At 32.4% G+C, this 16709-nt stretch overlaps 1 protein-coding gene across 11 annotated transcripts in view; it reads right to left on the bottom strand.

The window, feature by feature from the left end:
• LOC139501146 (uncharacterized) overlaps positions 1-16709 on the bottom strand; it is a 142718-nt gene that overhangs the window by 2955 nt on the left and 123054 nt on the right. For all 11 annotated transcript variants that reach the window (XM_071290135.1, XM_071290131.1, XM_071290137.1 and 8 more), the window contains exons 2-9: positions 10952-11018; positions 7882-7993; positions 7457-7617; positions 6551-6629; positions 3280-3359; positions 2245-2505; positions 1286-1411; positions 181-333 (exon numbers count right to left, since the gene is read on the bottom strand). In XM_071290135.1, the coding sequence (XP_071146236.1) occupies positions 181-333; positions 1286-1411; positions 2245-2505; positions 3280-3359; positions 6551-6629; positions 7457-7617; positions 7882-7993; positions 10952-11018 (1039 nt within the window). The remainder of the gene's footprint in view (positions 1-180; positions 334-1285; positions 1412-2244; positions 2506-3279; positions 3360-6550; positions 6630-7456; positions 7618-7881; positions 7994-10951; positions 11019-16709) is intronic.

The following is a 16709-nucleotide window of genomic DNA, read 5'->3' as shown; positions in this document are numbered from 1 at the left end:
ATAACATTTCCTTAGGATATATAATTTATAATTTAATTTAAATATTGTTAGAAAAGACAATATTGCTATGTCACGCCCATGATGTTCATGATGATTAGATTACCCATAATGCAATAGCATCAATGTGACATCATCATCACAACTCAAGTTAACCAAATAAGAACCCAGATGTTTAATTACCTTCTCTGAATTTGCTACATATTTTATAAATGATGTCTTCCCGTTTGACCTTTTTCAGGCAGGCAAACAGTTCTTCGACAGCATCACCAGCCTCTTCTCGCCATTCACGCCAATCCTGCATGTAACCATTGATGGCATATTTGTGATCTTTGTCTGAAAATACAACAATAAGCGTGTTATGAGGATTCCATTGTACACTAGCAGCTCTACAGTATTAAGAGCCATTCTCTGTTAGCATCAAAATTTCTGATATAGGGTGGGAAAGTCAGGACCTCAAATATTAATGAAACTTGGTAGGTAATACTCATATGTCACCCTTGTTTGAAATTTGGTATAATATTGATACACAGAGTTGCGGTTGCCATGGTTACCATACATCATCAAATAAGGCTTCTTACAGAGTCTTTCAATCAGTGAAATTACCATTTTCTTTGCATACAAAACATAAAGCAAACTATTCTGAGGTCATATTCTTTATTTGTCATCATGAAGACAATGATCTAAGCATATAATAACAATATATAACATAATAAAAAAAATATCCTATCACAGTTTTTTGAAGCTGCCAAAATGCTATGGAGTTATCAATTTATAAATTGAACCATTTCGGTTTTCCTTTTTTTAAATTGAACAGGAACTGCTCAGCCTTCTAGAAAACATAATTGTACAGTTCTGACGGTTTGTAGGTTTCTAGTTGCCCAATCATTAGTTAATTGCATGTATTCTGTCTTCATGGTTGTTTTCTTGTCTTGTCTTGACTTGTTATCATCTATTTTTTTGTTCTATTATAACCTTTGTGTTTTGTGTTTACATATCTAGGAAACGATGACTTGAACAAAAATAAGTGTGCATTAGAAAGTTGAAGTACTTGGATTGAATGGAGAATTTCAACTGATAGGGCATTGTTGAAATACTCCCCAATAATGTGAAATGTGTCCCATTATGTGGAATCTGTCCCACAAGAGTGAATTCAGTTTTTGCTGAAAGTGTTAATTGTATCTTATCCACGAAAAACAAACTCCGTTTTCCGTATAAGATAATTTTCCGAGTTTCATGTCTCTAAGAAGGATTTTGATAACATCTGGTTTATACAATATAACCATACCTTTATATTGTTCCACCACTAGTTCATATTTAGCATCTCGAGTATGATTCCGGAATAATTCTTGTGGTAACGACCAGATCTGTTTGTTTATGTTATCCTCTATTTCTCTCATGGATGCTGTCAACACTTAAACAAGAAAGATTACGACATTAGAATGATAATAAACTACATACTCACAACTTGTATTCAAGTCAATTATCAGTCTGAACAAATTCTAATATAGAGATTGATGAACTATGTTAAATTGATAAACTAGCCACAACAGTTCCTTGAGAGATCGTTAACAACAGGCACCAAAATCAATTATCAACGCTTGGTCAATGTTAACAAAAAAGAAGGAAGATTAATGATCTGACAACATCAAATCAAGTTGATATATGCTTTTCGTAATCAAGAAAAGTATCTGTATCTTTTCTTTATTTAATTTAATTTTTTCACACATTTTCTTGATAGATGATTGCTGAGCTGACGAAAGTTTTCACTGTAAGTATACACTATATCCCTTGTTTATGCAACACGAAAGTTCAGATGGGGAGGGTCTTCAGGATTAAACAAATAAACTCATCATAGATACCAGGATTTAATTTTGTAATTATACTCTAGACGTGCGTTTCGTCTACAAAAGACTCATCAGTGACGTTCGAATCCAAAAAAGTTTAAAAGGCCAAATAAAATACGAAGTTGAAGAGCATTAAGGACCAAAATTCCAAAAAGGTTTTGCCAAATACAGCTAAGGTAATCTATTCCTGAGGTAGAAAAGCCTTAGTATTTCAAAAATTCAAAAGTTTTGTGAACAGTTAATTTATAAATATGACCATATCAATGATAATCCATGTCAGCACACCCGTGCTGACTACTGGGCTTGTGATACAAATAAAATAAGGAATAAAAAATGTAAAAAATCCCCGATTTTAATTACATTGTGGTGAATTATGAAAACATTTTCTATCTGCGCATACCTTTTCTTCGATATGGTTCTTCTTTTGCAGATCTTTCCACTATCTGTGATGCTAACCGTTCCAAATGATCTGGATCAATCTGGTCATTCTTAGCACGTGCTTTTCGTCGCCTACTCAGTAGAAATAGGAACAAAAGGACAACAATAACAATGATCGCCAGGACGCCTAAAACAATTCCTGCAATGGCGCCTTCAGATAGTCCACCATTTTGTGCATTGCCTTGATGTACAGGCGGTGGATTTGTACAGTCTTTAGACGGATCTGAAAACAAAAAGTTTTTCATTTAATTTTTAATATTAAATTTTTCAAATTGAACTGCTCCATTTTTTGGAATTGACAGTTCGGTGCATCCTTTTGCATTGTCACTACTAACCTTATTTGAACATGAACATAATCAAACCTGCAGCAAAGGTGATATGCCAATTCAAATAACACAATGTAATCTATTTATTGTCATTGCCCTAAATATAATCAAATATTATGACACATGTAACTAATAGCATCTAGACTGACTGTACAAGTCAAATTATTGACAAGCAATGGCTATATATTAAATCTTACATGTGTTATTAATAGGCATCTTTTTCAGAGTTTCAAATTAAGGCAACAATAGTTTACTGAAGTTAAAATATCAATTTTGAGACAAATCCAAGTCAGCAGTGTTAATAAAAACAATGCAGGCCAGAAATAAAAGCATACGTTTTCAAAGCTTAAAAGCTTTATTTATAGACGAACATTAGTATACAGAAACAAATTAACCAATGTTTTGTTTTTTATAATAAGGGACGACATCAAAAGTTCAATGTAGGATAAAAAAAAACTTAATTCATATAGTTTTTCACTGACGCCCCTACCCCTCTTAACTTAATTTGGGGAAAATTGATTGACCAATAAGGATATATATAAAATCGGTGTCAACTAAACAAAACTTGCAGCAATTTTGACCCAAACTATTTGAATTAAGTTTTTATCCTTCATTGATTTTTTATGTCGTCCCTAAAACATAATAGAAAGTGAAAAGATATTTATATTTACTTTTGACTCTGTATGTACTACAGACGTTATCACCAGTTCCATTACTACGTTTTATTGTACATCTTTTATCTTTTTCACAGCTGAAACATAAAAGAAAATCGTGAGCAGAAATGATAAAATACGCTTTTGATCTCCAACATGTGTTATAATATTCTAACAATTAGTTGAAATGTTAACTTTTAACTGCAGCAAGTAGAGTTATGTTAATGTTTATTTTGGCAAATGAATTAACTTTCGTTTATTGTTTTCAATAATATTTTTTTTGAATTTTTAAAATACATTTATAACATTTATATTTTAGAAAGTTTGTTTTTAAGCCTATTCATCAACTTAACTTTATGACTGAAAAAAATCCTTTAAATTTTATTTTCATTCTTAAACATCGATGTAAATAGAATTTCTCTGACAGAAATTGACAGGTATCTTACTTTTATTATTCTACCATCTTTTTCACTTTCATGGTGGACTACACGTGTCAAGATAGAAAACAGTATATATGTTTTGTGTCTGTTTCGATTCAAAGATCTGCAGGGCCGTAACTAGGGTTCGAATTCAGGGGAGGCAGGGGTTAGGGGCCGGCGATTGAGCCCCCCGCCGATTTTTTTCTCTCTCAGTCATTGGCTAAAAATTACCCGTTTCCCTTCGATTTCCTTACTTTAAGAAACATCAGTATTGCTTGAACATGGAAGCAACTTTTATGCAAAAGCATGCAAGCTCAGATTGCTGTTCGGGGTGAGCCAAGGCTAGCTCCGTCTTGAAGGCTGTACTTTGACCTATAATTGTTAATGTTAAATACATTGTGACCGTGGATTTTTTTCTCAAATGATAAGGCTAAAATTACCCGTTTTCCTTCGATTTCCTTATTTTAAGAAAGATCAGTTTTGCTGGATCCTTGGAGCAATTTTCATGCAAACAATTATTATCTGTATTTTCTGTATTTAAAGATATTTTTTTTAGAAACTGGTCAGTTCAAAAAACATATAAAGCAAGATTATAAAACGCAAGAGGATCTTGAAAATTCAATATTGTTGAAAGCTGAACAGACATGTATATAACTACAACCAGGGACTTTCTATACTAGTCTAGTATATACTTAGTATAGAAAGTCCCTGCTACAACGAATGGGAGTCTTTACCTACTAAGGCATTGACCATAATGTTCTCGTACGATTGGGAAACTTAAAAAAACGATCCAACAGTTGATTCAGCTGGTAACGAGTTTCCGATATCTTAAACGATTCACAATACAAAAGGAACTTCCTTTGCTTAATAATTGAGCTCCCAAATAAATGTGAATAGTTAAGTTTTTATTCAAAATTATCGAAAGCAAAGTGTCATATGTGTTCTCATTCGAATACTGACCCCCTCAATACTGAATAACAGACGGACGGCCACACCAAAAAAAAAATAATAAAACAAATACTGAAACGGTTTACTTTCGATCAAAAATCTGAAAAATGACATACATATCACGTATCATGATAACACTGTTAAAACTGTTAACTTGTGTTGTTTATATTATAAATTCAAGTTCTTCGTGTACATATTGTCAATATTTTATTTTTTTACTTCAAAAGAAAATTTTGGTGTAGAAAATTCAGGGGAGGCAGTTGCCTCCCCTGCCTCATAGGTAGTTACGGCCCTGATCTGGCAATGAATCATTTAAAACAAACAAAAACACGTTTGCAGAACATTTTACCAGTTTTTTTTAAGAATTTCAAAGTTAAGAATGGAATCTTTTAGATCACCGATCATAAAAATCTAAGTCAAACGTAGCGATATTAGATTACTTTGAAAGCTTAGTATTTTCAAAGCAGTAATGTGAGTTTGTTTCCAGGTATTTCTTAGATTGTCTTAGTATTTTTACATCAGATAATGAAAACAATCATTTCCTTCCATAGAACCTAGCGTCATTTTTAGTAATAAATCTTCTAACTTCTTCTTGTTTTTATAAGAAAGATTTGTAAGGAATGGTAATAATTTTAAACATTTAACCATATAAGGGCATTTCTATCAAAATAAAAAATTATATATAAATAAGTTTTATTGTGGGTTTTGTTGTCTTAATCCCTGTAAATTATTATTTGTATAAAGTATATACCATAGTGTGGTTGATTCATTTGTATATGTAGACTTTACCCATTGATCAAAGGTTTTCATATTATTTCGTCAAATGTTCGACTTTGATCCTTTCAAAAAAAAATATTTCAAGTTAAATGAATCAGAAAGAAGTTAATGAAAGCTTTGTGTTGAAATAGCCTTTAAAACTAAACATCAATTCATTCTTTTAAATACTATGTTAAACATAAAACCAACATCAAGTCTTTTCTTGTCCTATAAAAACAATGTAACAGGTTGAAATTTTAACTATAAACATTTACAGTTTTTAGAATTTAAAAACCTAACCTTTAACTAACACCATCCTGATACAATTTAAAATATTTTTTTATATTTAAGGTTTAGTTTACGACTGGCTGATCCACGATTTTTTTCAAAATTTCATCTACCTAACTTTGAGGTGTTAGTTTCATTGATAATAAACATAGGTTAGTTTTTTGTTTAAAGCTAACACTTTTTCTTTGATATTTCTTACATTATTTTAGTTGGTCAGAATAACATTTACAGATTGTATGTAAACTAAATGTTTCAGGGGGGGAGTCATCAATGTCCCAACCTTAATTATGTTTTTGTAGAATAAAGCTTAAATTGAATTTAAATAGATATTGCCACGTCCCAAAAGTCTAAACATGCAGCCTGAGACATGATTTATTAAAATTATTTCATTGGCGTCTACACTGAAACGAAATTTAACCATCTGCCTTCATTTTTTAATGTGAAAATCAAGATACATGATGATTGCTTTGTGAACAATATTATCCAAATTTCCCAAAATGTCTACCAAATGCAGTTATAATCTAATTAAAATAAGGGAATAGGTATTGTTGTGATAAAAACTCATCAAATATACCAGGGTTATAATTTTCAATGCATCCTGAACACTACGCCAGACGCACGTTTCGTCTACATAAGACTCTCATATAAAAATATTTATAAAGCCAAACAAGTACAAAGTTGAAGAGCATTGAGGATCCAAAATTCCCCAAAAATGTGCCAAATAAGGCAAAGGTAATCTATGCCTGGTATAAGAAAATCCTTAGTTTTTCGAACAATTAAAAGTTTTGTTAACAGAAAATTTATTAAAATGACCACATTTTTGATATTCATGTCAACACCGAAATAAAACCACTTATAACCTCGTTTTCAAAACTTACTTTGTAACTGTCTTACACCTTTGTAGTTTGTCCTTTTTGTTTGAATATGTACTGCCTACTACACAGCGCTCACAGGAACCTGTAAAAATATCATCAAGTTTATATTTTTTCAATATTTGTTGCTACAGCTTTATATTTTCCTTTGACATTATAAATCTTTATCCAATAATTTGTTTGATTAATTCACTACTATGATAATTATTATTAATAAAATATCGAACTATTAGTAACACTTATGGTCCAGTGCAGTTATCATTTTCTATTATTTTGAGTCACATGAATGGGGACACGTGCAAAGCAGGAGCTTTAAGTTGGAAGGATCTGGTCAATAAATCGATAGTGAGGGCATGCAATTCCAACAGTTTGTACCCTATCAGTATTTACAAGGATCTCAGTATCAGTCGGTAATAAGGGAATGCAATTCCAACAGTTTGTACCCTATCAGTATTTACAGGGATCACAGTATCAGTCGGTAATAAGGGAATGCAATTCTTCCGACAGTTTGTACTCTATCAGGATTTACACGGATCACAGTATCAGTCGGTAATAAGGGAATGCAATTTTTCCAACAGTTTGTACACCATCAGGATTTTATAATTTACAGGGATTTCAGTGTACTATAGTTATCCTTTGGTATCTTTCGCCGCTCTTTCGACAATTTGGATTTCTTTTATTGGAGGGGGTAAGGTGTTCTTGATGAAAGTAAATTCAGAAAAGCGATTCAGACACACAAAATTGATATAGTGACATTGTCATGTTTCACAATAGGGATAACGTCACTGGATTAATTACTCATGGATACATTTTTGTTTTCATTTTTTGATTTGAACTCCATCTACAAATTGAGTCACTTTTTTAAATTAATGGAAATAGCGAGTGCATGGTAGCATATATCTTTCCTCTCACCATAATCTGTTTGTCCATAACCTCTATCACAGTAATTGTTTTGTACGCATGCTCGTTGATCTGTTGATTCAAAATGGTAACCAGGTTCACATTTACACATTGCATCACGTGTCGTACTCCCATAATCTCTGTAACGCATGAACTGGTTGTAACAGGCTTTTCTGGAATTATAAAATGGACATTTACGTCATTTATTCAGTGATCTTGATGCAAACAAAGTTTCATAAGGATTTTTTGACAAACTGCCATCTAGTCAGAAAAGTGAAATTAAAGATTTTTACTGAGTGTACTGATTGTAACAAATCATAAGTATGTGATATGAAGAAATTCTACGAAAAGTCAGTCTCAATATTCGATCTTCGTATTTACTTTTCAAATCATTTTTTTGTTTTGTCAATATGATCCCGTTCGGATATTTTACCTACCTCAACCGACACCGGTCTCCATATCTATTGGCATTCGGTTGGAAAGTTGTGTCACTACATTGCTGACAGTAGTATTTCAGTTCTGTTCCCTTGCATTTGACCATTTCGTGGCCTGTAAGAATAAAAACAAATAATGTAATGTTACTGGGAACGATGAACATTGTACTTAGGTTTGAACTTTTTATTTCAGCCGGACCAGAAGAAATGACGACACAGGGTGTTCGACCTTTAACAAACCTTAGACCAATGTTTATGTTCGAAACTTAAACGGAAGTATAAATTGATTTCCAAAGGAAAGTGGGTTCCCTTCTAAGGATCAGACCCTCCCCCCTAAATGAGACCCCCTTTTAAGTAGCAGTTTATGTTTTCGGTTTATTAGTAATGAATAAGGATGCTCCAATTTGGAAAGCAGTTGTTTACTTTATTTTATATTGAAAACTCGCCTGCACCGTATTTTATTTCGTTATTGCTATTCCCCTAGGGGTGATAACAATCTGTTTCTATTAAGACTAAAATGATATAAAAGAGTTATCATGGAATGACTTTATGCCATTTTATACTCAGTAATCATGAAATCTGTATTAGCTGCAGGGAGTATTGATTTTATTGAAGAAAGAAGCCCTAAGACAAAGATAACAAGGAAATCATATTAAATTCAAGCCGTGTTTTTTAATCGTGATAAAAAGCATAATAAATTTTGCATGAGAAGAAAGATTTTGTTTTGTTTCAACTGTTGGTTCATTATCTTTTTTATTGCCCCAACTTTTATTACGATTAAAAAAAATTTGATAAAATTAGAAAATGAGGGCAGGATACCATGGTTTCTTTCATATCTATACAAGATTGCGTTTCATTCAGAACCATAAACGAAAGTCTTGATGGGGTTTACATAAAAAAAAGAATACTGGACGTATACTGAAGAAAAACAGTCAAATCAAATAATGAATAGAGAAAAATAGGCCCCTAAAATAGGCAATAGAGAATAACGGGGTGCTGAAATGAAAGGAATAGAGAAAAACGGACTAACATTGAAAGCGAAAGGATGGGGGGGGGGGGGGGGGGGGGGGTTACCTTCAAATTGAAGAATATAGAAATGAAGGACATATCCAACCATTGCGATCTTGAATGAAGTCTTCAATGTTGTGTGTGGACGAACACAATGAATACCCCGCCACATTATTTATGTATGTGCCTGTCCCAAGTCAGGAGCCTGTAATGCAGTGGTTGTCGTTTGTTTATGTGTTACATATTTGTTTTTCGTTCATTTTTTTACATAAATAAGGCCGTTGGTTTTCTCGTTTGAATTGTTTTACATTGTCTTATCGGGGCCTATTATATCTGACTATGCGGTATGGGCTTTGCTCATTGTTGAAGGCCGTACGGTGACCTATAGTTATTAATGTCTGTGTCATTTTGGTCTTTTGTGGATAGTTGTCTCATTGAAAATCATACCATATCTTCTTTTTTATATGATAAGGATATAATATGGTGTTGGCTTGAATAAAAAAAAAAGATGAATAATGTAAGACCATTCCAGAAAATCTTATGTAACTGAATAAAAGCGTACGGTTTACAAAAAGATGAATAAAGTAGCCGTAAAAATGGCGGTTGTTCGGACATCTTGAAAAACGATCTATTGACTTTAGCTGGCATCAAAGTTTGGTTATTCTTTACATTTGCATAAACTAATGGATGTTTCGTATCGATTTTGCTTATTTTCTTACAAATTCTATTTTCACTGTGCAATTCTGTTTTGTTACAGTAAATACTCGATCCGGGACCTCTATCGTCTGTTGTTTTCTCACGCGGAATGATGGCTGCCATGAATATTGACACTTGAACCAATCAACCAAATTGGAGAAAAGGCAATAGGAAGATTCTTACTTAATTGGATCGTATGAGTTTTGCAATGATATTTTGAATCAATATTTTCTTTACCAGATAAGAAAGTGAAAAGTTCATCTCTTTTAATTATCTCACTACGAGGCTCTGAAAAGCTTAAAGTCAGTAAGATGCTTGAATATAATGTATTAAATCCGTTGGCTCAATTTGCTTGTTGTCTAATTATAGGAAATTGAAAACTCATAAATGTTTTCCCGAGTTGAAAGCCAATTCCGTTCTCATAATGATTTTCAGATGAAGAGGGAATTAGTTAACTGCTCTTCATAATGATTTTCTTAACTTTATTTTCGTAGAAAATGAACATTTATCTGGCAAAAAATCATTCTAATGTATTACCAATGTAAAACATTTTCCTTAGATATGACCGAAATATCAAGTGCAAAAGAAAGTTCAACTAATCAAACACATAAACAGAACATTGGATTGATATCCCCCCCAAATGTCGATATATGAAAGAAACTTTGAAATATCTGTAATATTCATGTACATTGTCATTTTAGGTTCGTAATCTTTGTCATTCATAATCATGCAGATAATCTCACAAGGATTAAAACTCAATATGACCGAAATTCAAATAAATATGACCAAATTAGATAATTTTTTATTAATACCATCGTCAATCTTTCTAAAAATAAATAATCGATCATCGGAGGTAATCGCTCCAAGACTAAAGTCATAGAATTGACATTTTGAATAAGACGTTACTTTCTTTGGGAACATTCTTTCAAGTCTGATTTGCTTTCTATCGAATGTACACAAGACATTGATGGACCAAACTTACAACCGATCAAAACATACATAATCGATCATCGATGCATATATAATCGTTCATCTTAGATAATCGTTACAACAGATCCAAACATATATAATCGATCATCGGTGATAATCGTTACAATAATTTCAAACATATAATCGATCATCGGAGAATCGTTACAACAGATCCACACATATATAATCGATCATCAGTGATAATCGTTACAACAATTTCAAACATATAATCGATCATCGGAGAATCGTTACAACAGATCCAAACATATATAATCGATCATCGGTGATAACCGTTACAACACGTAAGTCAACAGATCCAAACATGTATAATTGATCATCGGTGATAATCGTTACAACATTAAAATTAATCAATTGACACTAAGAATAAGACGTTACTTACCAGGGGAACATTCTGTCAAGTCGGCTTTGCATTCTGCTGAATGTACGCCACCTATCGATGGACCAAACTGAAAATGTAAGAAAACAATACAGTATTTCAAACAATATAATAATTTCTATAATATGGTATTTTCTACCATACTAGTTATATATGTATTTCCAACAAGATGGTATTTCCTACAATACATATTCAATTTAGAACAGTCATATCATAACTAAGTCCAGGGTTTGAATGATAGTAATAACTCTCCGAGTCTGTATACTTGGAAGGCCGAGGGCAGTAAGGGTAGGGGGCTGTTTTATTTTTTAGAAATTAAGACTTAAACGTTTTCATCTACAAGTGAGATGACCGAATATGCTTGGGAAAACGAAGGCCACGCTAAATTGATTTAATTAAAAGTATTTTTCACGATTTCTTCGCATGAGATACGAAAGAGCGAGCGATATAATGATCTCCGATTAATACGCCAGCTAAATTATACCGAGAAAATTACGCTTTCATTTTAATATTATTCGGATTATGTTTTGTGGAGCGAGGGATTACTATTTTATTAGCAGATTTGATGAAATAGTGCGGAAAGAAATGGAAGCGATATATACACGAATTCCGGTTTTCTTCAACTTGTTGAGGGATTGAGTCAGAAGCTTATTAATTAATTCAATTGATGTCCCCATATAACACATACACCAAAACACACAATTTATTTATACGGTCACCTAAAGTAACACTGACACCGATTCAGATTGTTTGAAATACAAAATCGAAACAAAGCGATGGCAGTGTGATTACAACATTATTTTAAACTTCAATTATCCATGCTAAGTGGGCAAATCACTAGTATAGTAGGATGAATACTTGAAATTCTAAAGAAACTATTATACATAGTACTTCTTCAGCTTTAAAAGTCGTCTTTTTTCGTATAACAATGCAGATATTCGACAATACTATAGTTCAAAATCCTTAATACGTCTGAAAACGTTAATAATGGGACCATATGTGTACTTTAAACACACAAGATTTTACGGCATGTTTAAATCGCTGAATAACGGATTTTATTACTAAAACCTGTTGTTTAAGTTTTATCCGAAACTAAATTGTTTTTGTGTCCAAGATGAGATCAATGTTTGAGTCGTTACAAGTAAAACATTAACGCTATCTGGATTCTCTAGGTCATGCAAACGCTACATCATATTGCAAACGATATCTTTGAAGTTTTTTCCTGTGTTAATACATTTAAAACTAAATCATACCCAATGCTATCTTGTGCTGCTAAGTTTTACTACTGAAAAAATTATATCATACATAGGTATATTTCCATTGTCTTTTTCATGACATTTTTTTCAAAAAAAAATCAAATGCTTTTGACCACTTAAATACTTATAACATCATATTTTCATAATGTTGTCTTTAAACATTGTTTTCAATTCGTTACCTCTTTGATAGAAAAGCTACAATTTAACCAAAGGACGTGCCAACTATTTAATCGGCAGTTTTTCACTTGTTTCCGGAAGTTCCAGAATTTTATCTGACATTTAGAAACCACGTCGTTGGCAATGACAACCATGCAATGTGTCTTTGTATAAAACTTAGTATTGACTCATTTTTGAAGTTTTCTGTTAGATCTATTCAAAGACTGCATTTATTGAAATCACACGACAATGTTTGTAAATGTCTTTGTTTCGTGCTTGCAGAACTCCAGGTCGACAACTTCTAATTATTTAAGAATAAAAAGTATGATTTATTGATCTCTATATTGAAGAGCAGTTTATGCTAAACAAAACATTTCATGATAAAATGGAACCTGATTAAACTAAAATAACCCCTGGGACTGATATAGTCAAATTAGATAAACAATGGGTTATTACCATATTAGAGAATAGAAATGTTTTTTGTCAGAGAGTATTTCGTGTCACAGTGCAGGTTATATTTATTTTCTGAAACGGCCGGTCGCAAAATCACGTGACTACAATTACGTAACGTTTGTTGAAAGTCAATGTTTCACAACACGTTCATGTACAAACAAACGATGTAAAGATATTGTGACTCCTAACTTCTCAGTCCTGCTATTTTAATTGTTACCATGGTAATGGTGAAAGGGAATTGTTGAAGGTAATAGAAACCGTATTGTACAAAATCTTTTCAAAGGTTTCACTAAAATAAACAACATTTTCTATCTCTAGGAATTAGACAGTCTCAACGAACAATTAGAAATCTAAATACAACACATCTACAAAATCTGTTCAAAGGTTTCATAAAAATAAACACTATTTTCTCTCTTTGGAAATTAGAAAGTCTCAACGAACATTTAAATATTTGAATAAAACACGTTCAGCCCTGTATGAACCATTGGTGAACTTTTAGTTAAGGAGAAGCCACATTTTTTATATTTTTTCACTCACAGACTTAAGTGTTTCAATATTTATTGTATCCTTGGTGGCGCTTATTTTCTTATGATCTCAATGTCAATACACATTCACGAAATAAAAATATTATTTCAGTTTAATGAAAGGACGGTCCCGTCAAATATTTAATCGTGGATCCGTATCTATATAAGTTTGTTTGCTTTACTTTTATATATAATAATATCTATATTCTTTAATTAATACCTACTCTGGTACAAACATATTTACTCATTATAAAATACATATACGTTTTCAACTAAGAAGAAAAGAAAATGCTAAAATAAACACTGCCAGTCCTTAGATAAGTAAATAATGTGTCAGAAATTCTTGTCCCTAATTGTATTCGACGTTGACTTTGAGAATATATTGATACTCGAAATAAAATTACAAGTGGATCGAAATTTAATGAATATGTCTTTTGATTGTCAAGTGTATAAAATTCTATGCCGAAATTCTAATCAACTTATATTTCAAAGACTTATTTAATATGAGTAAATTTTCAGACTATTACAATATGATAGGTATATAATGGACTTTTCTTTCTTTTGAAATCTGCTTCCAACTCTTATTTCAAAAGCATTTGAAAAGCAGGTCCTGCCTATTCAAGTCATCATTTTATATTCGGAATAACCTTGGGAATACAAAAAGTCATGCAGAATCAAGTCCTACCCGGAATGTCGATTACGCAGAAGCCCTTCGGGTTACACAAAAGGCAACTTCTGAAAATAACACTCAAAACCATATTTTGATATTAGTTTTTCACTCCCATGATAGTCATTGCTGGGTCGCTGCAATGGGGACAAATGGTAAAAAGCAGGAATGCAGTAACCTATTATCTTCCTAAAATTTTGGTTTATTTCTATTCTGAAACACTCAAATACGACTTGTGACAAGTGTTGTTTGATTTTGCTTCTCATTTCGTTCTGGTGACTGTGTGCTTCCAGATGTGGATCCAGGATTTAAAAAAGTTGGCCACTGCAAGGCAAGCCAATGTTCGGAGTCATACTTGAAAAAAGTCTATAGATATAGGAAGATGTGGTATGAATGCCAATGAGACAACTCTCCATCCAAGTCACAATTTATAAAAGTAAACAATCATAGGTCAAGGTACGGTCTTCAACACGGAGCCTTGGCTCAGACCGAACAGCAAGCTATAAAGGGCCCCAAAAAATACTAGTGTAAAACTTTTAAACGGGCTCATCATATATGTAGCCCGATAAGCGGCCCGGGTCCCCTGGTCACATCCTAAATCAGTCCTTTACTTTTGACTTGTTTTCGTACTCTAGTAAGTTGAGATCAGATAAGTACAGCAACTTTCCCCAATGTAACAATAATAAAACATTGTATCAAATTTCGGAGGAGATATGAAATTTATGCGAATGAAATTTTCCAGTCATTAATATTAAATGTCACTTTTAAATGACTCGGATTATTCATAATTATCCCACGACATTTTATCGCCACAATAAAGGTTATCTTATTAAGTATTCTCTTATTTCAAGTACTTGTGTATACTTATTTAGAACATATTTCTATGTAGTCATAATGAACTAGCAAGCATAGTTCACCATTAAAATAGGTTATACTCATTGACAATATATATACAATCATATTCAGCATGTTAGGGCTATAAAAAAGAATAGGTATGTTTGCCCAAACGCTACCTACCCAGAAAAAAGCTGCCTACTCCAATTCTTTTATTGTCCTGATTTGAAGAAGTTTTCTTTATCAGATAAGCATTAAGACTAATAGACACCCAAAACTTCAATTTCTCTTTAAAAAAAGGAAAAAGAAAATGCCTACCTACCTACCCACTGTCTCAACCGTTGGGTAGGGTTTGGGCAAACCAAAATATTTTTAATTGTGGCCTAAGAATGTGTACGAGCATGAAGAGAGTATACGTAGCCTTTCTTTTTCTCCCTCTATATATATTAACATTGGAATATATCCTTATTCAAACATGCGAAATTAAAACTATATCAGTGGTGGATTCAAATGGGAACATAGAGTACGTAATAATCCCCCCTTTGCGATGAAAATATTTATTTTGGTATAAAATTGTAAACTTTGAAAAAACGTCTCGGTAACTATGCGCGCCACTTTTTATACGTTAACGAACAATAAAGCCCTTCTTTTACCCCAAAATACGATATCCATCCCCTGTAAATGATATTGGAATATATGGGATCATTTCGTGCTGTACTATGCAAATCTCTTGTCTTTTTGTCTCTGAATTCGCTGCTTTTCTTCTGTTGGAAATTCTCAAATCCAAATCGGTTTATTTTGATGGACATATCCATCAACTGAAAAGCCTCTCAAATGTCATTTGAAGATGGTTAGGTAATGAATATCGTTGATCCAGTATATTCCTACCAATGGTAGCCATTCTTAGGAACTTAAGAGGGTTAAAGCCAACAAAAGACAAAAAAATCAATCGAATTTTCAAATTCATGTAAAATGAAACGAAACAAGAGTAGAATTGAATAAAAACGCTCATGATGATGATATCAGGGTTCTCAATAAACAACAAAATTAGATTTGTTTCAAGAATTCGTGTTTAACAAAACAGAAGCTGAATCCAAACTCCAGCTTGCGTTTGATTTATGCAGTACACGTACGTTTGAATAGCGTTTGAATCTGTCACGGACTGGCAACAAATGGCTAACATAATATAGTTAGTTTGACGTTTTGAAACTACCATCAAATTAAGGATAACCCTTTTATTGGAAAAATCGATCATAATTTAATCCTGAGAGAGCATTCCACGGTATTATTATCCCGTAATAAAATGCAACAAAGAATCATACATCATTTTATATTGCAATGTCGGATTGGAAAGAGCTTTCCTGATCAGAATACGTAATTCCATGATCAAATTCAATTTGGAGCTTGTATCATTCTACGGAAATCTTTTTTCTTTCTTTCTGATATTAAAAGAGCATCATTAAATTTTCAAACTTTTATGGTATAGTCATAAAATATACGGTTCGATTGCTTTTTAATGAGTAATTTCAATTATCCTTTGGGAGGTTGCTTTGCTTGAACAGAACAGCAAAAGATCAATTCTGTTCCAAAATGGCGGCCAAGAGAAAACAGATGAAAAAGAATAAAGAAGTAATTAAATTGATAATGTTAGCCTAAATTGATATAAATATAGCAGGCAATATTGATTTGAAAGATAGCTGAGGGGATAAATAACATGAAATCATCTGTTTTGTTAATAAAAATCGTATAATGAAAGTACTGCATAAACGCAAAAGCCAAAAAACCGAAATCACTGCATATTACCAAAGCCCAAAGGCATATGATAACGTATGAAAATCAATGGCTTTTATAAACCATAGATGCATAGTCCA

This window comes from Mytilus edulis, chromosome 13, assembly GCF_963676685.1.
Source record: "Mytilus edulis chromosome 13, xbMytEdul2.2, whole genome shotgun sequence".
Classification (NCBI taxonomy): domain Eukaryota; kingdom Metazoa; phylum Mollusca; class Bivalvia; order Mytilida; family Mytilidae; genus Mytilus; species Mytilus edulis.
The sequence above is the reverse complement of the archived record's forward strand: the minus strand, read 5'-3'. Positions and strand labels throughout refer to the sequence as shown.